The following is a 26747-nucleotide window of genomic DNA, read 5'->3' on the forward strand; positions in this document are numbered from 1 at the left end:
GAAAATTATTTACGCTTTTTAATATATGTTTTGCACTTAAATTTTGATTTTGTGAGTAACAAATGAATTAACTTTGATAGCTTATTCTAAAGTGTGGCCAAGATCTATTTCTACTTATTAAAATATTCATTAAATTAATTATTTTTTTTATCGGCATTGCTCTTATCATTTACCTCAAATTTCAATAAAATATATCATGTGTTGATAGAAATGTTAAAATGTTAATTAAATAATTAAACCGACAATTTTGTTTTTCATGCTTTTAGAGCAAGTGATATGTGTAGCTGCCTGTGATATTTCATGAACAGATTTTAGAACTCTCATTCTCCAAGATACACAGTTGTGCTAGTAATTATCATATCACTTAATCCTTTGGATTGATTGAAGCGTCCATGAATTATGACTACCAGAAAGCAGAAACAAAGTGGAAAATTGAACCTCATGGCACACAAATATCCATCAATCATCATTTTGAAATTTGAACATTGAAAATTCCTTCCCACCGCAAAGTTTGAAAAAATGTGGCAATAAACTAGTCAATTCATTTGGCCGAAAGGAACCGGTAACGATTTTTTGGGATTAGGATCTCTTATAATAATATATTTGTTTAAATTGCAAAGAATCCTATGCAGTTGTGAATGACTCCTTACTCGATTAGCACTGTTGGAGCCTCTCATAATTTTCTGTCCGATTATAAGAATAAGCAATTGCAAGTCTCAAAATTTTCGATGACTTAACCTTAGGTTATGCGTTGTTGGCAAACTTAGTGTCACAACTTGTTATGTTGTAAATCTAGGTTTAGGGTTGAAGTTAAAAGTTCCTTCCCACCTCCAAGTTTGAAAAAATGTGCCAATAAACTAATCAATTCATTTGGCCGAAAGGAACCAGTAACGATTTTTTGGGATTAGGATCTCTTATAATAATATATTTGTTTAAATTGCAAAGAATCATATGCAGTTGTGAATGACTCCTTATTCGGTCAGCACCATTGGGGCCTCTCGTAATTTTCTGTCCGATTATAAGAATAAGCAATTGCAAGTCTCAAAATTTTCAATGACTTAACCTTAGGTTATGTGTTGTTGGCAAACTTAGTGTCACAACTTGTTATGTTGTAAATCTAGGTTTAGGGTTGAAGTTGAAAGTTCCTTCCCACCTCAAAGTTTGAAAAAATGTGCCAATAAACTAGTCAATTCATTTGGCTGAAAGGAATCGGTAACATTTATTGGGATTAGGATCTCTTATAATATTATATTTTTTCAAATTGCAAAGAATCCTATGTAGTTGTAAATAACTCCTTACTCGGTCAGTACCGTTGGGGCCTCTCGTAATTTTCTGTCCGATTATAAGGATAAGCAATTGCAAGGGATCTCAAAATTTTCAATGACTTAACCTTAGGTTATGTGTTGTTGGCAAACTTAGTGTCGCAACTTGTTATGTTGTAAATCTAGGTTTAGGGTTGACGTTGGCTTTAAACTAAGGCTTAAGAACTTGGTTCAAATTGAAGAATAAAATAGCTCTTTCACAACCTCAATCGTATTGCAAAAGTGCTCATCAAATTTGCTGCACGTAATGTATTATTATTGGATAGATCACAAGCTCAAGAGTTGATGTATAATAATCAACAAATGAAGGAAGAAAAACTTCATTGAAAATAGTCAACTACGCAGCTCGTTCCCGTTGACTATCAATGTGTGTAGATATCTACTAAACAAACCTGATAAAGAGATGTGACTCACATATAAGAACGCATCCTCGGCCTTGTAAGAGATTGAGCTCCATCCACAAAAATGGTTGTTCCAGTCATGTAACGTGACCCATCACTGATTAAATACATGACAGTGGAAGCCAGATCATTCTTGGCATCAAGCCATCTCCCCATTGGTGCCGCCTCCTTCACCAACTTTTCTGCCCTTTCCTTCCCCACTGACACTGGATACTCATCTTCAATGTGCAAGCCACGTGCAATTGCATTAACTCTCACTAGGTATTTTCCTATCTCCATTGCTGATGTCTGAGAATAGCCATAATATAAAAATTTTGACATTGTTACAATTCTAAAAGAATATGAAAGGAGAAAGAAAAGGTACTAGTAGTTGTAAATGTACTCCTTATGGGAGGTGCAAGTTTATATCCATTAAGATGGAAGAATCCCTAATCCTAATGCTTAATTTCTGTTTATACTCTAAGAAAAATGCTATTTAGTAGATTGGTATATGACTAGACAGTTTATTACATAGCATTACTCATACGATCAACATAAAGTTAATAGCATCACTTCCTATCTCCAATTCCCTTCTTCATCCTTCTTGCTGCTTGAAATCATTGCACTCTGCACTCTGCAGTCAATAGCACATGATCATACCATACTTACTCTTCTCATGCACAGTTGGTGCTAGCACCAACTCTGCATGCTGGATTAATAAGGACCTTGGAATTGACCATTAATGTGGTTCTTGTTTAATACAAAAACTAATCATTCTCTTCCACTATTGCAAATAATCTTCTGTGATCACTATTCTTTCAATCAATTGACACAACATTTCTTGGTGACAGACATTGTCAGCTCAAATAACCATAGCCCATTCCAATTATTGGGAACAGGCTAGTTCGTTTTTGAATTTCGGCCCATTTGATGCCATATAGATGAAAAGTCATCATGGATTTTCTTGCCACCACAACCAGCCTCCTTGTTCCCCTTCCTCATCCTTCTAGCAATATCCCTAAAGTGCAACAGCTACCACATGGCCTTACCACATAATATATAAACTCCCCTCCACTTGCCTACAATTTGGTGCTAGCCCTAGCTCCTCAACAAATTCATAACTTATTCTCAAGAAATTCATAACTTATTCTATCATTCCTTGTCCTGATCGATCTGTCCAACAGGCTAACATCCAACCAAATCTGATTAGTATGCTGTATACAAACAATATTAGTGATCATGATCTGAGTTTATCATGGTCATGAGACAGGAAAGAGTCATAATTTGGAGAATCCAAGTGACGTGTCAGCAGTGGAACACCTTGACAGCCATATTACAGCATGTCACACAAGTGATAACGCTTTTTTTTTTTCCCTCTCACTCTCAGCTTTCTGCTCATAATGAAAATTAATATGACATGAAAAAATCAAATTGTCCAAGTTCAGATCCTATTTCTAACCAAATGTAAAGGCAGTCAAAAGGCAAACCTCAAAACCATTACTTCAAGGTATTTCTTAAGGTTCATGTCAGATACTATCCTTAAACCATAATGAACCTTGATGTCAACCAGGTTTATTCACAATCTATACGCGTATACTTATATGTTTGTCCACGCATGCTCCTGTGATGGATATATATTTAGGCAGAAGATCCCACGGAAGAAAATAAGCAATGCAGAAGATGTAAATTACTGCTTATAACAATTTCTTACCCTGACTAACTGCTGCAGTCCTGCCATACACGAACCATATGCAGCAGCTCCTGGATAAATCCCTCTTTCAGCACCAATTATCGAGGTCAAGAACACAATGGAACCTCCAGATTTATAGTCTCGCATTCTTTTCCCAACAGCCTTTAACAGAAACCATGGAGCCATAAAATTAATCTTCACTATCTTTTTGAATTCATCTTCAGCTAACTGTAGATGGTCTTGCATCTTTCCTGTTCAAAAAATCAGAAGAGATAAATCTGATTTCTCAACTCCAGTGCATCCCAAATATATACAAATAGAAAAATTTTACAATTAAGCTGTGAAATACAAATGTATAAAAGCATGCACAATGGAAGAGCCAAATTTTTATGCAAAATGGCTCCTCAAAACTCACTTTTATCTAGTTTAGCTAATGAATTTTTAAATGCATCTGCATCCGATTAACTATATTTTTATCTATATCATTTAAATATTATTAAAAGTGAGAAAAATTTTGGGAAAAAGAGAACATGCAGAGAAAAAGTAGGAAAAAATTTGGGAAAAAGAGAAAACAGGTGAGAGAAACAATAAAAAATAAAATGGCTCCCTTAAAAAATGTTATTACATTTAGCTTTTTTTTTAGCTCTTCTAATCAAATATCTATTTTACATTTTCTTTTGGCTAATCCAATATAGGGGTTTTTTAAAACATTTGAAGAGTCATTTTAGATAAAAGTAACATTTGGCTCTTCCATTGAGAATGCTCTAAGGAAGCATGACCCTAATATTAGTTGTTCACATTTTTTGTGTAAAAATAAAAAAAATAATATCAGTTGGACAATACACTTTCGACCTGAATACAATCGTTCTTCAGAAATGCAAAATACCTCTTATCAACTGGCCACCAAAACTCCTAAATTGATACTAATCCTAAAAAGGGCTTGGTCAAACATATTTTATATTATCTTCATTAAAGTATCACTTATCCCAAAAACTTAAACTAATAGCAAAGAGTAAGTTTAATCATTTAATTAATACTTTAATACTCTCCTTTATGCATGGACTTAAACTCTCCCTCAAAAAAAAGTGAGACCTAACACTTGAAATACTTTAACTGAAAATTAAATTGTAAAATTAGAGTTTAAACTCAAAATGTCCGCTATGATACCGTGTTAAATCACTACTAAATAATGAATAAAATAGAACCTGCTTTGATCCAAATCAAACAATTGAGCCTTATATAGTGTTTTTACTTGACCGCAGAAATATAATATTATGTGCCAACTCTCTTTTTTTGGATGAATGAACTTTTTATGAACAACAAAGAATACAACACTCTCCAGCAACACCCTGGAACCTCTTGATGCTAAACAGCATCAATTACAAACACACTCCAGCAATTACAATCAGCCACCAACTCTCTACAATTTACCTCTACAAGCAACATCAAACAGACACACTCCAGCAAACCACTGGTAATCTCTATTGCCAGTGGCGGAGCCACGTTAGTCTTTGGGGGTGCCGTGATTTTAAAAAAAAAAAAAATTCATTTTTACTACCCACGGCACCCCAAAAAATTTTGATAGCCCATAGCCTCTCTCACTTTATTCATCAAGAGCACGAGATTACCTACAAAATTTTTTAGGAGAACCTATCCAGTACACTCTGTCAAGGAGGCGGAACATTTCTGTTTTAATTTTACCATTTCAAACTTTTAGATATGTAGGTTATAGAAGGAAGAAGACGACCCTCAAATCTTTGGTTAAAACGCTGCGCTTCAATTATTACAAACGGGGCGTTTAATATGCCAACATCACATAAATACTACAAGTCTTTAAAAGTTAAAACGATGTGTCTTAAAAACAAGGCTGACTTCTAAGTGCTGAGGTGGTGTAAGAAGAGACTACTTTTCAAATCACAATTCCCTATGACTATGGGAATTAGATGTTCACGTGAAAAAACGCTTTCTGTTTTTTTTTAAAAAATAAAAAATAAAGGAATTTTCCCTCTTTTCCCAATGGCTACATTTCTTAAATCATTTTTTGATACTTGTCTATATTTCCAATATTCCCTTAGCCTTTCCTCAAGACAAAAACCAATTTATCTACAATGGCTTCCATCAAGCCAAGGATCATCTGGATGGAATTGCAGTAATCCACCACAATTCCCATAGTCATGCTTTAGATCTACCAATTTCCTATAAACAACTTCATCCATTTTAACATCATCTCTTTCATTTTCTATTTTCTACAAACCCTATGTTTGCGATGGTTCTCCTAAATTTTGACCCTAATGTGCCCAAAATGCATCAAAGGTGAAGATAAATTATAAGTTACATTTATATGCTTTAAACAATAATTAAATTTTGTTGAATTGTTTATTTATTTTGTTAATTATATTTTTAATACATTTTGTTCAACTTTGTTTTTTGTTCAATTTGGGGATTTTCATTGTAGTTTAAATTTCATTATACCCATTGGATAAGTGTTTTTGTTTGGAAATTTTTGGTGTGTTGTGATTTTGTTGATTTTGGGTTCAAAAATTTAGGGTTTAATTTGAGATTTTGGGGATTTTGCTATATTGTTGAAATCTCTAGTTTCTTTTTGAGTTTTAGTTCTACCCATTGAATTAAATCATATGATATGGGGAATTTGTTCTGCCCATTGGATTTCTATGCATGATTTAAGCTCCGAGTTATTAGATTAATGGGTTGAAAGCTTCAATTTCACTATTATTCATAGTATGAACATAAACCCTAATTTGTATAGTATGAATTAAATTATGGCTTTTGGTATGAGAACACTAGGATTGCTAATTGGATGGGTTAATTACATTTAAAGTGTTAATTATCCCTACACTTTCATGAGTTCAATGAAAATTAATGCTTATGGGTTTAAGTTCTAATATGTCATATTAGAATAATTGCCTATGAGGTTTAGGTTCTAATATAAAAATTGAATTACCAAATTTTTAGGGTGGAAAAACTTTTTAGGACGCCAAAAAAATTTTAGCGGCACCCCCAATATAAATTGTCTGGCTCCGCTACTGTCTACTGCTATACAAAGCAACTACCTACAGATTACACCACAACTCTCTAAACTAAGAACTGAACAACTCACCTCTCTGCAGACTACATCATCTGCTTTATACAAAAACAACAGCTCCTAAACACCCTTCTATTAACAGACACCAACATCCATTAAAACAATTTTGTTTGAGACATACCCCAACTACTACAAACAGCTACATTCTCATCAGTTGCCTTAAATTTCCCCTTCCCCACAACGCTATTTCTTACCTCCCACCAAATTTTCTGCAATACTTTCTCCTCTGTATAATATTATGTGCACACTCATATATATACACACATTAACAGTCTTTGAATAAAAGATTGCAATGAACATGATGCCTTTAAATGAATTTAGGGAACTCCCAGCATTTCAAATGTCCAATGCAATCGCTCGTGAAGTATTCACCTGATTTTAATTAAATATCATTATCAATTGAACTCCAGATGGGAGTTCATAAAGATTCTAACAATAAAATATAATATTAATATTAGATTACTCACTAAGCCAGACAGGTATACCATACCTTCATACGTATAACAATGTACAAAAGCATCCAACTTTCCCAATATCATGCATGCCTTATCGACTGCCTCACCAAAGGCTCCCTCCCTGTCATCCTCCATATCTAAACCAACCACCTCCACCGGCACCACACCCTTCAGCGAACCAGTTATATTTTCGGCAATACTTCGAAGACAGCTCTCATTGCCCATCAAAACCAACCTATTAACAAGTTTATAATCAGCAAAATTAAGCAAAATTAATAAACAACACGTTATTTGACCCATCTGTTTGAGAGAAAATGTACCAATTAGAATAACCCAGAAAGAATAAGATTCAGAAGTCAGATTAATGTTTCCTTTTCCACCATTTTCTCATCAACCAAACGCATACATAACATGGAATTCAAGGACTGAGAATAAAACTCAACCTGCAGCCCCGTTTGGCCAAGTGGAAAGCGATATTCTTCGAAATCTCGTCACCACTGGAGGTGAGCAACACTTTCTTCCCTGGAGTCTCCATTCCTGAAACCGATTGTGGGTTGTACTATTTGTATAGCTATAGCCATATATATAGAGAGAGGCGGCTGTATAGCCTGTATTTGGCAAAGGAGCCGAACCTGACCGGACCAAAAATTAAAAGTTTTCTATCAACATTAACTCTAATATTTTTAATTTTTATATTACATTAATTATTTTTTATTATTATTTAAATAAAAAAGTCACTCTAAAATAAATTTTTTTACTCTGTTATATAGAATATATATATTTTTTTTTTCTCACATATCAATCAAATTTATTACGATACCCATTTCATTGCCAAACAGAGCCGCAGAGATTTTTAAAAGGAAGAAGAGAGATCAAACATCAAGTTGGTACAAAAATATTCATCCAAACAAAAAGTAGGTACAAAAATTTGTGGACGAGAGAGAACTGTAAAAAGTAAAAACCAGGGTGCCGGGTGGGGACCAAAAGTGTACTTTCGCATATCCAAGACGCAGCAATTTCCGGACTCTACGACCTGTTTGCGTTTCTTCAACGTATTTCAGCCCATTCCACACGTTGGTTGTTGCAAAGGCCCATAGAAACCACTTGGATGTTGCCGTTTCGGAGGGTCCAAGTACAATTTTTTAAAAATTAATTATTATTTTTTAAGTAAATGACGATTTAACATAATATTAAAGTAAATATTTTAAGTTTAAATCTTATTTTTAAGATTTCAATTAAATATTCTACCTACCTAAAACGGGGTAATTTTTAATTATTTAATTTTTATGTATGAAATCTAAAATCAATATGATATTTTATTTCATAGCCAAAGTTTAATGTTATTATTAACACCGTATTAGAAAAAATGGTCCAACCTTATGGAGTAATATTTTATCTTTTTTAATGATGAGCGGCGCACAGTAGTGGCAATTAGCCCATCTATTAGTCAATTGGGTATCACTCTAATTGCATTACAAGGAAAAAAAAAAGGGTTGAAAATTCATCATTAAATCTATAAAATTTACATGCAATTCCATAAATTCGATTTTTCTATAGAACAACCCTAATCATATCTTATTTATGTGCAAAGACTAAAGAGAGCCGAGAGGTACCTAACACCTTCTGAGCTATTTGGCATTAAAACAATCTCATAAAGGAACTCTACCAAACCTTTTTTTTTTTTTTTACATGTCTACCAAACTTTTTGGCCTTTTTTTTTTTTTTTTTTTAATTTCTTATTTAAAAGGATCGATCTGACGTTGTAAAACATGGAGAAAGCACTGAACTTTTTTTGAGGAACGTTCAAGGTAGGACCGGCAATTTTGACAAGACCCGCGAACGCGACACGAATACGACACAAAGTTAGCAGGTATTGGGTTTGGGCTTATCGGGTTCGGGTCTTTATCAGGTCTACCCGATTAAGACCAGACTAAATTCGTCTTTGGCAGGTCGACCCGTCAGACACGTTTAAATTAATGGGTCTAGCGGGTCAGCCGGGTCTCGGGTGACCCGCCAGACCCTTCACACCCATTTAAAAAAAAAAAAGAGTGTGTGTGTAAGTGTAACCCGGTAAGTTGGTAACTCTAAACACTAAAACACTGCACATATACTTCTTTTCTTCACACCCCACTACGGCACTACCCCAGCAGTAGGCAGCAGCCGCCACCCCCCCCCCCCTGGCCCCCCCCCCCCTTCTCAAAGCGGCGACCGGACGTCTCTCCTCTCTCCCTCTCCCTCTCCCTCTCCCTCTCCCTCTCAGCTCTATCTCCCTCTCTTCAACCTACAACTCTATGTTTGATTTTGTGGATCACTGTTGTTGATCCTTTGTTTTGATTTAGATTTAGACATTTAGTGGATCTATTATTTGCTATTTGCTGTTTTGATTTTGTTTTTTAGGATCTATTATTATCTACAGTTACGAAGAAATTTAGCAGTGTTGGGTCGTGTCTATCCGATATGACCCATTTATGCTAAACGGGTTAAACGGATCGTGTCGGGTTACCCGATTATTTTTCGTGTCATAATCGTATCAAACCCACTAACTCGTTTAGCTAAACGGGTCGTGTTTATGTCTTGGGTAATCGGATCGCAGGTCTTAACGAGTCTTAATCATGTCTACCCGTTTACCCGTTTTGCCACCTCTAGTTCAAGGCAGTCTTGCACCAAGCAAGTATCCCCCTCCCCCCACCCCACTTCCCATAATAAGGCTCATGCTATTTTCTTATTTGAAGTCGATCAAAGTCAACTAGTCAAGTTGCTCTTGTAACGTTGACTGATCTAGAGAAACAATCTCCAAGAGCTTGTGAGTTGTGACTCACATTAATGTTACTCTATGGAAATGAACCTGCTGCCTCCCACTCTACTAATACTTTATTTTGACTCCTCCCAAAATAAGGATAAAGTTTATAGAAATATATAAAGTGTATGCTAAAGATACAATTATATTAGTTGTTTTGCTATATCAAAAGTTACTCATTCATCTAACATATATATATATATATATATATATATATATATAGATAGTGTCCATAACATTTCTCTATTCTAAAATATTATAACAAATTTATTTTCAACAACTTTACATTCATTTTTAATAATGCTTTATAAGTTTTTAATATTAAAAGACCAAAATTCTGTGGAAACTCGATAACAATTAAAGGGACAAAACCGTCGTGCTGGCCGGGTTCTTTTCACACGTAATTACGTTAAAAAAAAAAGGTTCTGTTCACATCTTATTCATGGTATTGGTAAGGCCCGATGACATATAGCCATCATTCCTTATCCTGTGACATTATTTTTTTTTCTATGAAATACTTACTAATGTTTGTTCAAAACGGTTCATATTTCCTAAGGCCAAAAACCGCAGACAGAAAAGCCATGCATGCCCCGTCATGTTCTTCACAATATCATGTCTGGAGTGCACCTAGCATGGTCGTCGGATTAATTGGACAATATAACGTGGAAGCTTTCAAGAAATGGACTCCAACAGTTCACTCCTTTTCTCACTTTCTATGTTATACTTTCCTTTCTCAACGTTTGCTAATTGACTCTAATGGTATATAATATATGGGGCCCGAAAGGATGGTAGTTGAGGTAGATGGGGGGGGGGGGGAGGGGGGGGGGAGGGGCATGTAGTTTTTTGACTCGGGTATTACCTAGTACCAATTTTTTTTTTTTTAATGATTTTTTTTTTTTTTGAAGGAAAATCATTCTTATCTCATTAATAGAGGAATCAAGAGCATTAAAACTCTTACAATCACAGAACATAACGTTATGAAAGATTATAGCTGAAGTTAAAAGATCAAAGTCGTAACTAAAAGATTACACATCAAAGACGCCAAACATCCGCTAACCTATAACTAATCTTCAGTTGGAATAACAGATCTGCGCTAGGCAGACACAAACTAATGCATAGGTAGCTCTTATTCATCGGGATCAAAAGAATCCCATGCCGACACTAGGAGTGCAAATGCGGTTACGGTTAGCGGTTAGTGGCAATAACCGCTAACTGTAACCGCCTTAGCGGTTAATAGATTTCATTAACCGCAACCGCTATTAGCGGTTAACCGCCACCGCTTAGCGAAATAGATAACCGTCCGCTAACCGCTTTTTTAAAATTGGGCTTTTTTTTGGGCTTCTTCTTTTTTGGCTTTTTTTTACCCTCATTTTTTTTCTTGTATTTTTAATATCTTCTTGGGCCCAATTGCTATAAAAAGAGCCCATATTGAAAAATAAAAAATATTTGACCCAAAATTTAGGATCGCCAATCCTAAATTTGTACATTTGTTCTTGTTTTTTGTTTTGACTATAAATTCATATGCAAATGTTTGACCCAAATATTTGGGTCAAACAGAAAAATCAAAAATATTTGACCCAAATATTTGGGCTTATTATATAATCATATGATTTAATGATCAAGTCATCATGTGATATAATCATATCAATTATAGTGATAATATATAAATTACTAAAATTATAATGATAATACATTAATACTTAAATTGTGTTTATAAGTAACACATTGGTCATTGTTTAATCCAATGTCAATTACTTAATTTGATATTATACGAATCATATCATCATTGTATATTAATAATATGATTCATTTGAAGTCTTGAATAAAGTATTTGAATTGTTATTGAATTATATGATTAAGCATTAATATTATTCATATGCATATGTAGACTTATATAGACTTATAACATATATAGACTTATAAGTTTATAACATACATTGGAAATAAGTCTCTAGATATTTAATTGTTGTATTAGTATAAATTTGTATACTTATGAGTTATGTCATATTATATATGTATAATTTGTTATTATATAATCAAATGATTTAATGATTAATCTCATGTGATATAATCATATAAATTATAGTGATAATATATTAATACTCAAATTGTGATTTAATTATTTTTTAAAAAAATTGTGATTTAATGATCAAGTGATTATGTTATATGTATAAATATTTTTATAATTATAATTATAAAAATATATTATATAAAAAGACGGTTAGCGGTTACGGTTAGTAAACCCAATAACCGCTAGGCGGTTATAGCGGTTAGGCGGTTAGCGGTTAACGGTTAGAACGATTAGCGGTTAGCAGACGGTTTTTAACTGCCCACCTTTGCACCCCTAGCCGACACACATCCTCCTGAACTCGAAAGCCAGGATATCATTCATATCCACAACCTCAGGGGTCTGGACCAAAATAACAAGAGAGGAGATCAAGAAAGAGGACATGGCCTTATTACAAGCAGCAAGAAAAACAAGAAAAATATAGGGAAAATCAAAGCAATACAAATAAAAATTTAAAAATAGGAGCACACTAGACGGATGACAGCAGCAGAAAGAAAAGCCGATTGCGTGCTTGCCGGAAACCGATGCGTAGATGGTGTTGGAAGCACATCGCGGTGGGGACGCGTGAAAAGACTCAGCAGAAGACAGTAAACAGCAAAGTTGGCGCGGAGGAGATCGGCGGCGCACTCAAAGAAATTGGGGGGAAGTTTGAGTGAATACCCCATGAGCGGCACCCACAAAGTGTGTCCAAACAAACACCTAGTAAGAAAAAATAAACAAGCAAAGAAAGAACAACAACAGAGAAAAGAAAGTGAAATTCAAAAACAAACACAAAAAAAAAAAACAGATCGGGGAAGAGAGGGGAGAAGGAAAATGGGGAAGGGAGGGGAGAACAGATCAAGGAAAGAGAGGAGGGGGGGAGGCCTCCCCCTCCCAGCTGTGCGGCACTTCCTTAAGCTTTGTTAGGGTTTTGGAATTTTTTAATGATTTTTTAGAATGCAGTTGATCGATTGGTCAGAATCAGTTACTAAATGCCTACAAGAAAGTATATTAATAGTTGCAGACTTGTCGGTCGAGGAAAACTCCGACAAACGAAAAGAAAAAAAGTTAGGTATTACCTAGTACCAATCTTTTTTTCTTTTTAATGATTTTTTAGAATGCAGTTGATCGTTTGGTCAGAATCAGTTACTAAATGCCTACAAGAAAGAATATTAATAGTTGGAGACTTGTCGGTCGAGGAGAACTCTGACAAACGAAAAGAAAAAAAGTTAGCAAAGGTAAATACTAGGTTGCTTTAAGAAAAAGAGTTAGAAATAATGGATATGTGATGGTAATTGAAATGATTTGCATGTCTTTTCGTGTCCATTAATGAAGGAGTAAAGGCTTTGGTACGTGTCATTTGCTGATTGGGTATAGCTTCATCCAATCTTGTGCTAAATTACGATTTATTAGAAAGTTATGGTTGTAATTTGATGTCGTAGTTTCATGCTTGTTGAGAGGTAGGATAAAAATAAAGATAAATTATTCTTCGTGTTACACTTTCAATATCCTCTGGACAACCGTTGTGATGGCATGCTAGCTCACATGGGCTGGTTGGGGTCCATGGCTTGGGGCTTTATCATATCGTACTAAATTGTGGGCCCCAAGTTTGCATTTTCGACCTAGGCTGGCCGAGTTGATATTCGGTTTATTAAATCGTCTACCATCTTAGTTAATGTTACAAGTGGTGTAGTATGCATCCTACATCAATCGAGTAAAAATTATTCTCTATCTTAGTACAATGAAGTAGTCAATTTACCATGAATCTGTGAAGGTTATGATATAAGAAAGAAATAAAGAAAAAAATGTGTGAGAGTGAGAACTGAGAAGGGGGGGTGGGCGATAAACGATTGGGCCACATATTCGACAAAGCCCAGTCACCGCTTGACCACGATCAAAATCCGAAGCCCAACTCCTTCACACTGCCAGAGATGGCGAGCTCCTTCATCCCGTTCAAGTCCTCCACAGGCCGGAGAGCTCTGGAACTACCAGCACCAGTCCCAATCGCACACAAACCTTCCCGCAGGCAAGCATTTCTCCTTTCTACTTAGCCACTTTCTTTTATGCTTGATTTGAAATTCTCAGTGAATTTGATTTACACTGATTTCTCTCTCCAGTTGTTTGAATCTCCGAAGAACTCGCTCTTCCAGAATTACATGTGATTACTCATGCTTTGAAGTGAGTTTCCTCTTTTGGTTTCAATATTTTATTGTGTAGTTACCGATTAAGTTCTTGGTGACAAATTCTGAACACATTGCAGCAAATGAAAGTAGCAACGCGTGAGGTTTATGATGAACTTCCAGTCCACCTTCCTAAATTTTTAATTATAGTTACCATGAAATTGTTACTTGTTCAAAAAAATTTCATAAAAATGCTCTAAGATACAGTGTCGCTGCAAATTGTGAAGTTATTTTATTCATATTATCGTTTCTGAGTATTAATACAGCGACTGTTTGTTTAGGAGAATATTACAAATTTACAGTACACACACACACACACACAGAGTAATGCTGTAATCCATGGATGCATTTTGTAATGGAGAAAGTAGGAATTGGACTAGCGTACAGTAAGGATTGTTTTAAGTAGTTTCTGACATTCATCTGAGAAAGAGGGTGGCTAGTATTTGTATACTCGGGGTTAGAAGCCCATTATCTGTCATGTTCAAATGAAGAATAGGTGATTATAACAGTTGTAAGTGTCATCATTAAGTAATTTATATCAATGAAATTTAGAATGCGCTCTCAGGCCTTGCTCTATTCAATATTCTGAATGAAAGGACTCTATAAAAGCTTGTGGTGCATTAGTTTAGCAATTAGCACTTTCTCTGTAAAGATGCTTTCGTGGTTTTGAGTATTTAGTTGCATGCTTTGCCAGTAAATATCAGTTTCATGTTTGCTAGATTTTGAATTTTGAAGTATAAATGCAGGATATTACTGAAACAATAGGTTTTTTTTTTTTGAAGGTTAGGGATGTTAGCTATCGACCTCCTGGGACCCAGGTCAGCCTTCTAAGTGCAGTTAATTTTTCACTTCCAGAGAAAAGGTAAATGTTTCTGGTCTGTTTTTGTTATATAATATCCAAAACAGATTGTTGGAAGTTTGGGATCTTGCTTTCAATTGATTTTTCCTAGGACTTCCCTGGGTAAGGTATCATTCCCAACCAATCATCCTCTCCATCATATCTATCACCAGACCTTTCTATTTAAGATGTTTCCATATTTGTTTGTGGCCTGTAGAATAATGTGATAGATGTATGGTTTCTCATTGAAGTAGGTCAAACTTGTTTGAAACTTTTTTGAGGTTGGAGCCATACTTTTTTTATTTTTTAAGTAATTGGCCCAAGGGGAGGTTGGAGCCATACTAATTGGGAGATCCTCTCTCCTACTCAGATTCTTTATCAATAGTCAACATCGTTGTGATGGGTAGCTAGAATTTCTATCAAGTAAGACATTGCATTTGTGTGATAACTTGTTCAAGTCAACTGCTGCAGTTTTGGTTTAATATTTGGACGAAGTGGAAGTGGAAAAACTACTCTGTTGCAGGTATACCATTTTGGTGGATATGTGTGTGTGTGTGTGCGCTTTAAGTAGGAAAAATCATGCAATTTATGTAATCTATCGCTCTTGTTATTCTATAACTTATGATGTTCCATCTTGCAGCTTCTTGCAGGGCTTAGTAAACCAACCTCAGGTTCCATTTATATTCAAAGATATGGAAATGATGGTAATCCAAATCAATCTCCTGAGCTCTTACCCCCAGAGAGAGTTGGTATTGTTTTTCAGTTTCCTGAGAGGTATTAATTACTAAATGAAAAGAAGAAAAGTTATTTTCTATCGTCATTGCTCATTAAAATAAATTTGGGTCTTATAACGCTGTAAAATTATAGTTACATCTGAATAAATCAAATCAGTTGAATCCATCCAAAAACTTAATGCATTTGTAACTTGTTTATTTATTTTTACTAATATTGGTTTTTCATGGTGATTTTACTTTTTCTTTTTTCATGTATTATTACTGGTGCATTTCTTATCAAAAAAATTTGAACTTATCTAATGTATTATTGCTGGTGCATTTCTTTAGGTTCTTGTTGCTTAGACGACAAAGCTGCACTCTTACTTCCCCAATTTCTTATGACATTTTTTATTAGATTTTCTGTAATTTAATTTTTAAGAACATGTCATCTTGCAAATCTAGGTACTTCGTGGCAGATAATGTGCTTGAGGAAGTTACGTTTGGGTGGCCAAGGCAAAGGGGTGACTTGCAATTCAAGGAGCATCTTGCGTTGAGACTCCAAAGAGCAATTAATTGGGTATTTGCCAGCACCCTGAGTATAAACAAATTTTCTCTCACTTATTGCACTATTACATATTCTTATTATTTCTAGATCTAGGTTAATTATATTATATCATGTGGATATTCCAAATCTAAACTTTTTGATGACTGTAGGTTGGTTTAAATGGGATCTCCTTGGACAAAGATCCTCATACCCTTAGTGGTGGCTATAAACGTCGGCTTGCCTTGGCAATTCAACTAGTAAGCACATAGATATTGATATAGACACACACAAACAAAACATGCATGCAAACTCACATAAAGACAGACGCTACTTAGACACTTAAGCCCTGTGGTTTCATGATTTAACTTTTACATAGCAGATCATAGTTGTTGCATGAATTGACCCATAATTGTTAGTTGACTTATTCTCCAGGTACAAACCCCAGATTTATTGATATTGGATGAGCCTCTTGCTGGTCTTGGTATGAAGAGACATTTGTTCCCATTTATTTTACTGTATTGGTTGTATTCCAAGTTGCACTCTCAGCAATGCTAGTAGGCCATGGTTTACAAACTTTATGGATTTCATAAGAGTTTATCCATCAATCATGCGTTCTTTATCCCTTTAGTGCTCTGAAAACTGTCGTACTAAAATGCTTGAAAAACACTTGAGCTACTGATAGTTAAGAAAGACCTGCTCTTTGTATTGAGCTAAAATTCAAATGGTTTCCAACCATTGCTGATCCATTTTGTTGACTAAAATACCGAATCGACTTGGCCTAATGATAGTTAAATTTCACTTACAGTTGAACCAATGGTTTTAGGATTTCTTGATTTTACTTGCCAATGGTGTCCATAAAGAACTTTTGCTTGGAATCTTTTACATTTTTCTTCATGTTTTTTTGTTGATCAGATTGGAAGGCACGTGCAGATGTTGTGAAGCTTTTGAAGTTTCTAAAGAAAGAATTAACTGTACTAGTTGTCAGCCATGACCTCAAGTCTGTATTCCACTTTCCCTCTTCTAATTATTTACCCTTTATTATTGTTCTTCTGTTGTCGTTCTTGATATTACTATTCCTACTTAAAACCAGTTGTCGTCTTAATTGGACTTGATGGCTAGAGATTATAATATCTACATTTGAATAATAAATACATTGGGAATTGTATGTTCCAAAGAAAAATGAATAAGTTAAACGTGTTAGTTGTGCTTTTAAACCTATAATATACAGAATCAGACATTTGTTTTCCACTGCAACATAGATATTAGGTGTTTAAAAATGGAATTTATATTCTACACAAAAACATGCAGATATCCTTATGTTGGTTTGTCGTTTGTATTTTTAAGGAATTATAAAGAATAAGATAGTGAGAAAGTAGTGACCAAAACCCGGTTTTGTAACCAAGTGTTTTGTTTCACTTGTTTATTGCCTTTTTTTTTCTTCAAACTAGTACCGGTGCTCTTTTGTTAGTCTCAGCACTCTTGCATGGACACCAATGTTGTATTCATAGGTGGGTGACATGCCAAATTTCATAGCTTTCAATATTAAGTTGCATAGAATCAGTGTAATTTCAAACATCCTTTTTTATTATTTTCAACAGGAGGGGGGGAGGAGGACCCTTTCATTATAAGATTGTGTTTGGCTAAAGTTTACTATATCTTGTTAACCTATTATTGATTTCATCCTCCCCCTATGATTATATGCATTTTTTTAATTTTTTAATTTTTATTTTTAACTTTAAGCTTATAAGCTTCTTGTGTGCTTTTCAGAGAATTAGCAACTCTAGTTGATCGATCCTGGAGGATGGAAATGGGTGGAGTTCTTAGGGAAGAGCCCCTACCAATTTAAATATGGGAATATGCTTTTTCCTTCATCAACATCTGGTGCTGTGAGCCTGTGAGGTTTCACCCTGTTGTGCTTCATCTTTATGCATTCTTGGCATATTAGTGGTTTTTTTTTTTTTTTTTTTTTGATAAGTATTCTTGGCATATTAGTGGTTGAAATGAATTGTTTGGGATTTTTTTTTCTTAATCCTCTTAAAAAAAAAGAAAAAAAAGACTAGAAAAAGAAACTTGTGTCAGGAACTAAGGCTAGCACCTTCACATTGATTATTTTGTTTCCAATAGTTTATACAATCATGAACTTAAGAATACAGGCTCCTGGTGTGAATGATTGAACTATGTTGTATTGAGTCTGACTAGAATCTTAGTGCTTGACATGGTCATTAAAAACTCCAAAAGCTGAACCATGTTATAGGCTTTTCTAATCCAAACACTCACAGTTACAAACCCAGATTCTAATATTGCTCGACTCCATTCATGGAGAATGAATCCGGATGACTAATTGTGCAAACATTGGTGTCATTGTACAAGAAAAGTATGATGTGTTCCACAAAACAAAATAGGCGATGATTTAGGAAGGGCCTGGTTAAATAAATCTCGGGATGTTTTTTTGGTAAGTAATTTTTTGTCCCAAAGGTGGGGGAAGTGGAGATTCAAGCTAGTGATCTCTGCTTCATGAAGCATGGTCTCTAGCCGATTGAGCTATCCCTTAGGGACAAATCCCGATATATTCTTAATGATAAAAATAATACTTTTTGGTAATCAAAATAACTTTATTAGGAGGCTTACATGAAACATAGTCACATGGTTATTATCACACTGAGGAAGATAGGAGGAGAGACCCTCTTGACTCTTCACTTTCTTTTGAGTCCATCTACACTTTATCACTCACACCATAACAATAAGTCTTACCAAACACCACATTACAATTTTTACTTGTAGAGGATGATGACATTATCATCTTATTTCAGATTCAGTCGCTAAAGCTCCAACACCAAGTCTACAATGCCAATAGTAGAAATGCGTTAGATGTATAAATCAATAAACATGATAATCTTATTTCTCTATCTTTCTGGCACAATTGTGCTCCAAAATGATGTTGCACACATGACAAAAATATAGTGCCAAGTAGCCTATACATGACCATTAACACAACAATTATTAGCATAACTAGATATCAAGAAAATGATCAATTTCAACAAATAATGGATGTTCATTATCTTTGTGCATTTTCACTTATTTATCAAAATAAATAAATTATTTGTGCATTTTTCAAAAGATTAATGACAAGATAACAGTGATTATTTTGTACCTTAAAAATTTATTTTCAAAATTGACTTTGATATTGACATCTCCATCAGTTTATTTCTTTTTCTTTTTCTTCAGAAATTTCCTCATCTATTTGATTGTTTCGATATTTCTATAAGCACAGGTTTGAAGTGTCACCTTACTGAGAAACTGATATTCAAAGTAATCAGTCTTTTGCTTCAGAAATTTCCTCATCTATTTGATTGTTTCGACATTTCTATAAGCACAGGTTTGAAGTGTCACCTTACTGAGAAACTGATATTCAAAGTAATCAGATTGAGAAGTTGTGATTCATTTGTTAAATGTTCCTATCCTTGAACCTCAGTGGTGGGATTTTTCCCAGATATTTTGAAATGGTAAAGCATATAAACTGATACTTACAGTCCGCGTCTGTCTTGATCCAATGCTCTTTCGCACTTAAATTACTTCCATGCAGCCCGTCTTGGGGTGGGTTCAAGTTGGTCTTACAACACAGGATCCCCATCTTTGACATGCACCCTAGAGTAAACCCATCATTGTCTTCATCCAGGTGCATCTGGTCTCCATTATTGTAACTGTCATTGGGAGCATTCTTGACCTTACAGTTATGGGAATCAACAAATTCTCTTCCAGCTATAGAGCTTTCGGGATGGATTTTTTTTTGGAAAATACGTATGACCTGCATGCCACCCATAAGAAGCTAAAACCTCTAATGAAAAAATTGTTATAAGATCCATTTGGTGCACAGTGGAGGCACTAATTTTTTATTGATAATTTATGGTCAAGTTCAAATAATTCATAAACATTATCATCTGATGATGACATATCCTAAAAAGTTACTGATTTGTTTGAGTAATAAAAGGTTTTCCTATTGGATATTAGAATTGTTAGATAACATGCATGGTATTGCTAATTATGCTCCGTATTCACTACTTTAAACCTTGATTGGAGGATCCTTAGCATGGCATCCTTTGTGCTCATTAAAATTAGTATTATTTCTTACTTTTTTTTTTTTTTTCATGTTTTTTTTCTGGGTTTTTGGTAAGTTGCAATAAAAGCACTAAACGCCTATGGATCTCTTGCTTGCAAGATTCCTTGGGTCAAGAAATTGAGACAGGATCTTGGATTGGTAGCAGAGAATCCATATCATCTGATTCTTTTATTTCTATAGTATAATCCTAAATGGCTGGCAGTGTGCTTAGAGAGAGGAATTCACGTTAGAGTTATTAGACTAGATATGATTAGAATGCAGTGATAGTGATGTAAGGATTTTGTGTAGACCCAGGGGATCTCATGTTTAATAGTGGTTCTCTGAAGATCTAGCAGTAAGAGACCAACCTTGTAGAGCTTCTTCTTGATTGAAACAGAGTCAGCTGCATCACCACCACCCGGAGGGGTAGAGCTCTTTGAAGAAGCATGGAGCTTTTTTAGCATCTTCTTCATGAGATGCATAGCAGGCTTATGTGTTTTCTTGGCTTGCATCTCCCCACTCTCACTTTTTTCTGTGTTGATCTCATTTGTTGTTTTTGTCCTATGAAACAGCTCCGCAAGTGATGCCTTCTCTTTCTTTACTTCTTTTCTTGTTTCTGGCAGTTCAATCGAAGAGCCAAATAGATATCCTTGGAGTGGACATACCAAAATCTTCTCATAATCTTCGTTTTCGGCCTCATCTGCTTGCTTGCCACTGAGTGTAATAGTGCTAGCATGACTGCTCCTCCCAGATGATTCATTGCAACATTCTTTAGTTTCAGCCTCAAGGAACTTCTCCAGCTCATAGTTGATGAGCTTCAAGTCATTCTCTGTTAGCTCTGATTTGCTCTCAGTTATGCTCTCCACAGGCATGGCAAACGTAGGTGTTGCTGGCTCATTGATGATTGGCTCCAGACCGAGAGTTCCAATGGTGAGAAATCCATGGAAGAGCTCAGAGATGGCAGTAGATGTTTCTTCTTCTAAGTTTTCTTCCTCTCTCTTGGCGTCAGTGCCAGAAAAGGATTTTTCCCATTCCTGTTTGGGTTTCTTTGAGGATCTGGATCCATATGGGGAGCCGAAGCTTGACTTTGTATAGGAGTCTTGGTCATCAAGTGATGGTGGTGCTGAAAGACAGATGCAAGGGTTTCCTGAAATTGGAGTTCCAAAAGTAGTTAGGACATTGGTGAAAATAATTAGGGAAAACAGACTTGTCTATGAGCAAGACATATCATTATTCTTTTTGTTTTTTCTATTGTGCTCTGGAAAGGGGAATGTGGACCAATCACCAATCTAGTGGCTGCTCCATTCTGGACATGTATACCTGTTAGCGCAGAAGGTTGAACGATTTCTTCAGTGACCTAAGTGGATGGTATGGAAAGTAGAAAGAGGTGGCCCCAACACTTATTGCTGAGAACCTAAACCAGGTGGCCCTGTGCCCACAAAAGGTTGGTGGTCTCATCGGATTTGGTTGCCGCAGTGCTATAATAACTGAAAAGGTTTAGATGCTTCTAAGACAAACAGGCCCAGGCCTGATTGGTTGAGATTACCTATCTCTAAGACCACCTGAATTTTACTTTTTTTTGCTCGAGTTGCGTAGTTTGCTTGATTATCTTTATATATTATGAAGAATTGCTGAATTACACCAGTTGATAGATTCTAATGAGTAATCGCATTGTAAGACATTCAGCTGGAGTATAGTAGTAATTATCATGGTTATGTATTAACCTGATTATTTGATGATTTATGTACGGATGATGTATGGCTTCAGAATTCTTCTAAGGGGAAAAAAAGTTTGATGAGGACAGTTTGAATACCAATTGTGAAATCCTTGAAAGGCTCAATGCTACTATCCCGAAATTTACGGTGCATCCAGTCCAGTAACTGCAGCAGTGGGAGGTAAAGACTGAGCCAAAAGATTGAAAACATTAGTGTTATCCAAAATTGTTGGAGTTTGGACTTACCTTCATTTTGTATCTCTTTCAAGGGTTTGATCTTAGATCTCCAGGATGTTGTAGAAGACAGAAATAGAGGTAGACTTAGATTGCAAGGGAGATTGTGCTTTAAAGGGAGAACTTAGGATTGATAAAGAGCAAAAGAATGAGGATCTGTTCATTAAGATTGTTAACTAGTTGGAATTCTGCTAGAAGGCTCTGAGATCGATGTGAGTAGAGAGAAACATTTAGAAAGATACAAGATTGTGGTTGGCTGTTCATTTCAAGATCAAATCATGTGGACAAATTGAAGAGTGGTTTTTGGAGACCCACACATTGCTGAGGTTTTGTATATTGTGCGTATAATTGCGTGCTTGGAGTAGGTGCATGTGTATATTAATGAATTTATAATCAGCCACATAGATATTAAAATAGAAATACAAATGAATATTTCGTTTTGGCCACATCTGATTAATTAATGTGTGCTTTAAGATGCAAATAAGCACATTCAATTACTGATGGACATATCAGTGCTGATGCATAAATGCATATAGATCATGTTCTCACAAGTTTTTGCAGGGCATACTTTGAGTAAGATACTCCATTGCAAGAATTGGCCTTAGGAGGATCTGAGCTGAGCTGTTTTAGAATACATCTCATATTCTTTTTGTAAATTCAATACTCTTTTTTTTTTTCTTCTTTTTTTTTTCAATGCATGACCACTTTATAACTTCAAACAATCATATCACATTCAAAACTTGTGGCAGGTGTTCTTAATTTAAAGCTTTCAGCCTGTTAACAGGATCCTGTCGTTACTTTGCACGAGTAATATCAATTAAACATCCCAGAGGCTTTCTTATTTTTCACTGGTTTTTTCCTTTGATTTATGCAATTTCTGTGATTGGTTTTCCTTTAATTTGCAGACTTTTCATATTATAGCCATAGAGCCTTGGTTTCAGATTCTTTGATGCGATGCGTATATGTTTGGGACCCAGGACAGACACACGGCTTTTTCGCCCCCAATCATCACTTTGACACATCATGATCACTTGGCCTTAATATTCTCCGTTATTTATATTTGAACTATACTCTTGATGCAGGTGTGATCGTGACATTTAATAACCTATTATAAGCTTGCCTTTAGACCGCCTTGACTGCCATGAAGAGCATTTTTTTTTTTACTGTGGAGGAATCACGAAGACAGGATTGCCAGCCATTAAATTCATTGTACCCCACAAGCATCTTTGGAGGTTAGAGTGAGCTGAGGAGAAGGCTGTGGTAGGCTTGGAGACAAAACCCTACAGCAATCTTTAATCTGAGAGACCCTTTTTGCAGGTGTGTTATGAAAGACAACTGTACACTTCCCATTGCTGTATGACCCTATTCACTAATTTCAACTCCCAACCCTGGAAGCACCATGGGTCGGTGATGATTAGGCTCCTCTCCATTTCATGGTGCATATTACAATTTACATGTGTATGCATTGTCACATGGAGAATATGTTGTCAATTTTTAAATGACATGACAATATTTACATCGTTAAATGCAAAATTTAAACCCATTTTACCAATATGTGGAGAGGATCCTGTTCTTCTGAGCAGGATATTTCCTTGGATTTTGTATATTGGAAATTAACTGTTCTTAATGGTGCATGAATTGGACAAATAATGTGCAAATTTGTTCTACTTGCTCGAGACCTCCAGCATTCAGGCCACTTGGGATCTGGATTTTCAGTAACTTTGTCCATTCGAATTGTTCTGAATAGCAAAATTTTTATGAATCTTTATCCGTCATTAGAGAGAGAAGGAAGAAAGGCTCAGCCGACAGAAAAAGACGGGTGAACTTCTTTTTTTTTTTTTTTTTTTTTAATGAAACGTTGTGGGTGTGTTGGAGTGGTTGATTTCATCTGGTATGGTTGGCTGCTCTACGTGTGCATTCTTGTTTTCTTCTTCTAGTACCGAACAGCATCTTTCCTTTTCCATAAAAAACCAGAAAACTAGGGAAAGTATCCTTACCCCTATAATTGGCGACCATTAATGAAGGTCAGACAAGGTTGCCCAAATCTATCAGCATCCTACTATTAGGTTGAAGTACGTGTTTCGAGGCATCCTCATTTTCAGCTAACCAACAAGCTGCAATCAAACATAAGAGTTGCCACTTTTGGAGGACTAGAGACAAGTGAGTCACACATGCCATGCTAAAATCCGAACCAAACAAATGCTCCACTCCGCACAAGCCCGCACCAATTATGGGCCCTTCTGTGGGCTCAGTACGATCCATTTCCAACGACAGATGGTGACCATGTGAATAATCTAGAAAAATTGAATTTATAATTGACCACAGTCAGGATCTCCGTAATAGTATTTACTCTCCACAAAATCTTTTGACGAGACCACAGATCACATACCGTGTATTAGGAAGATGGTCATAATCACGTCTCTCTCTGTGCCCTATCAAATCTTTTTTTTTTTTTACTGTAAAACTATAATCTTCTGAGGATAACTTTTATAAAGGAGTTGGTTTACATCAGTTTTTTTTTTTTTGGCCCACCAATAATTATTGCACCATTTCAAGTAGGCACTAAAACACCAAATTATATAAGTTTTTCTCATTTTTTGTTTTTTTGTTTTTTTTTTAATTATTTTAAGAAATTGTAAGAGGGTTAAGCTAACACCTCTGGGAGCCACCTCATATGGGCGGAGGTGGCCGCACCACCACCCCCAACCCATCTAGGGTGGTCGGCTGGCCACCCCATGAGCGAAGGTGGCCGGCGGGCCACCCCAAATGGGCGGAGGTGGCCGCGTGGGCACCCCCAACCCATTTGAGGTGGCCGACGAGCCACCCCATGGGTGGAGGTGGCCTATGCAGGCCACCCAAGCAAATATGGGGTGGCTCTTTGGCCACCCTAAATAGGCTGGGGGTGGCTAGCGCAGCCACCCATGGCCTAGGAGTCGGCAGCAAGCCGCCCCTACCTTCCTTTGGGTGGCTGCCGACCACCCCAAGTGGGGGTGGGGTGGTCAGCCAGCCAGCCCTTTGTTTTTTTTTTTAATAATTAATTAGTTTTTTTAATTATTTTTCTTTTTATATTTTATATAATCTTGTGTGGTAGTGTTAATTTCTTAAACTTAAGATTTTTCTGATATGTTGAGGTGTCAATAGCTAATTGATGGGCACAAAAAAGCTGGTTTACACTAGCTCCTTATAAAAGTTATCATCTAATCTTCTTAACATAAATGCTTCAAATACTTTTTTCTTATAAATTTTTTAATTTGTGATCGAGATAAGAATCATATGATACTATGATAGTCTACATTTAAATCAACTATTACCTTAATTTGTAAGAAATTTATAGTAAAAATTTACTTATAAAGAAAAGAAATTTATAGTAAAAATTTTAATATTACTAACAACGCCCTCTTTGTAATAATATCTCATAGATATTATGGGGAAAAATTGCTGTTGCGGATATAGTGGGCTGAATTGGTTTCAATTTCATCGGCACAATCTCATCACCCGCCCCGATAATTTGAAAGATTGGCCCACGTAAAATGTTTGGGCTGATGTGTCTCAATGTGTTTGGTTATATTTATACGTTGTGGGCGTCGGGAGACATATGTTTGGGGCCCAAAATCTGTTGAGAGAGAGAGAGAAAAAAAAAAAAAAAAAAAAATTTTTTTTTTTTTTACCCAACCTTATTTTGAAAATAGTTATTCGTAATATTCTTCTAGATTTCTTCCCATTCATCCGATCCATTTATCATAAACATGTAATCTCATTCTCGACTTATTAAATTATATACCAACTCAAATACTCAAAAACGTAGACCAAAGTTACTCTAATAACAGTACGTTTGGCTTTGAATCACGGGCAAGAGATTTTTTTTACCAAACAATTAATAGTTTTTTTCTTTTTTTTTTTTATTGAAAACAATTAATAGTTATTATATTTTCTAATCGCATATTTTGAATATTACTAGTTTTTAAAAATAATTTTAAAAATTATATTTTTATTTTATAATTATTTGACAATACTAAGCAGAGACGGAGGGAGGGGAACCGGGGTGGGCCATGGTCCCCCCAAAATAAGGAAAAAAAATATTATAAGTAAAAAAAATAATTAAAAAAAAAAGTAAAAAAAGTAAAGTTAAAGTTTTAATTTTAGTCATTTGCCCCCTCCAAAAAAAATAAATTGGCCCTATTTTTAATTTTGTTGGCCCATACCCACTAATTTTTTTTATTTTTGGTCTTTACTTTCAAATGTCCACTTTTTTTGGCCCTTACAGTAGTCTTTAGTTCATAAAAAACAATCAAAATAATTTTTTTTAATAAAAAAATTCTAAAGAACCGAAAAAAAAAAAAAAATTTGGCCGACACCTCCCATAAAATTTTCTGACTCCGTCCCTGATACTAAGGCGATAGTTTCATCAAACTTTTAAATAATTGTTTTATAAAAAAATAATAATAATAATTGATACCACCCTGTGGCAATGTAAAATAATTTTGAAATAAAAATATAATTTTTTTACATTATTTATTTTTTAAAGAGTCTTAAAACATAGCTGACATGAGAATCGCTGAAATCCAAGAAAGGCTGAGTTGGCGGCCTTTTACTTCAGTGGACCGAAATCCAACGTGATTGGGCGGTTGGCAAGC

At 35.3% G+C, this 26747-nt stretch overlaps 3 protein-coding genes across 6 annotated transcripts; 1 reads left to right on the forward strand and 2 right to left on the reverse strand.

Moving 5' to 3' along the window:
* Positions 1–1592: 1592 nt before the first annotated feature.
* LOC132181205 (NAD(P)-binding Rossmann-fold superfamily protein) lies at positions 1593–7564 on the reverse strand. Its single transcript, XM_059594321.2, has 4 exons — positions 7394–7564; positions 6986–7185; positions 3414–3643; positions 1593–2011 (listed from the first exon to the last, which is right to left on the reverse strand). Exons 1-4 carry the CDS (start codon positions 7483–7485, stop codon positions 1733–1735), a joined length of 801 nt encoding a protein of 266 aa, XP_059450304.2. The 5' UTR covers positions 7486–7564; the 3' UTR covers positions 1593–1732.
* A 6071-nt stretch (positions 7565–13635) lies between these two features.
* Positions 13636–23740, forward strand: ABCI11 (non-intrinsic ABC protein 14). 4 transcript variants are annotated; one of them, XR_009440196.2, is made up of 11 exons: positions 13636–13820; positions 13912–13972; positions 14757–14836; positions 15284–15335; positions 15453–15586; positions 15988–16102; positions 16240–16326; positions 16502–16550; positions 16982–17066; positions 17837–17968; positions 23196–23740. XR_009440196.2 is itself a non-coding variant. In XM_059593773.2 (11 exons), the coding sequence occupies exons 1-10, from the start codon at positions 13726–13728 to the stop codon at positions 17913–17915; spliced, it is 837 nt and encodes a 278-aa protein (XP_059449756.2). In that variant the 5' UTR covers positions 13636–13725; the 3' UTR covers positions 17916–17963; positions 23196–23740. The 4 variants fall into 4 exon arrangements, 3 of the variants coding, with proteins under 3 accessions (XP_059449756.2, XP_059449758.2, XP_088372401.1); XM_059593773.2 differs by having other exon boundaries at positions 17837–17963; XM_059593775.2 differs by lacking the exon at positions 23196–23740 and adding an exon at positions 20789–20869 and having other exon boundaries at positions 17837–17963.
* On the reverse strand, positions 19515–23198 carry LOC132182250 (regulator of nonsense transcript protein). Its single transcript, XM_088516877.1, has 3 exons — positions 21979–23198; positions 20534–21312; positions 19515–19874 (listed from the first exon to the last, which is right to left on the reverse strand). Exons 1-3 carry the CDS (start codon positions 22088–22090, stop codon positions 19515–19517), a joined length of 1251 nt encoding a protein of 416 aa, XP_088373003.1. The 5' UTR covers positions 22091–23198.
* Positions 23741–26747: the final 3007 nt, after the last annotated feature.

This window comes from Corylus avellana, chromosome 5, assembly GCF_965113065.1.
Source record: "Corylus avellana chromosome 5, dhCorAvel1.hap1.2, whole genome shotgun sequence".
Classification (NCBI taxonomy): domain Eukaryota; kingdom Viridiplantae; phylum Streptophyta; class Magnoliopsida; order Fagales; family Betulaceae; genus Corylus; species Corylus avellana.

Bases quoted from the DNA above. Each gene is read 5' to 3' on its own strand.
- LOC132181205 (XM_059594321.2), bottom strand. From the start codon at position 7,485: ATGGAGACTCCAGGGAAGAAAGTGTTGCTCACCTCCAGTGGTGACGAG. The intron at 7,186-7,393 runs GTTGAGTTTTAT...ACTTGTTAATAG, and splicing joins TTGGCCAAACGGGGCTGCAG to GTTGGTTTTGATGGGCAATG. The intron at 3,644-6,985 runs GTATGGTATACC...TTTTTTGAACAG, and splicing joins ACATTGTTATACGTATGAAG to GAAAGATGCAAGACCATCTA.
- ABCI11 (XM_059593773.2), top strand. From the start codon at position 13,726: ATGGCGAGCTCCTTCATCCCGTTCAAGTCCTCCACAGGCCGGAGAGCT. The intron at 13,821-13,911 runs GCAAGCATTTCT...TTCTCTCTCCAG, and splicing joins GCACACAAACCTTCCCGCAG to TTGTTTGAATCTCCGAAGAA. The intron at 13,973-14,756 runs GTGAGTTTCCTC...TTTTTTTTGAAG, and splicing joins GTGATTACTCATGCTTTGAA to GTTAGGGATGTTAGCTATCG.
- LOC132182250 (XM_088516877.1), bottom strand. From the start codon at position 22,090: ATGTTTTCAATCTTTTGGCTCAGTCTTTACCTCCCACTGCTGCAGTTA. The intron at 21,313-21,978 runs GTATTCAAACTG...CTCCAATTTCAG, and splicing joins TTTCAAGGATTTCACAATTG to GAAACCCTTGCATCTGTCTT. The intron at 19,875-20,533 runs GTTGGTCTCTTA...GGTGGCATGCAG, and splicing joins TCAAGAAGAAGCTCTACAAG to GTCATACGTATTTTCCAAAA.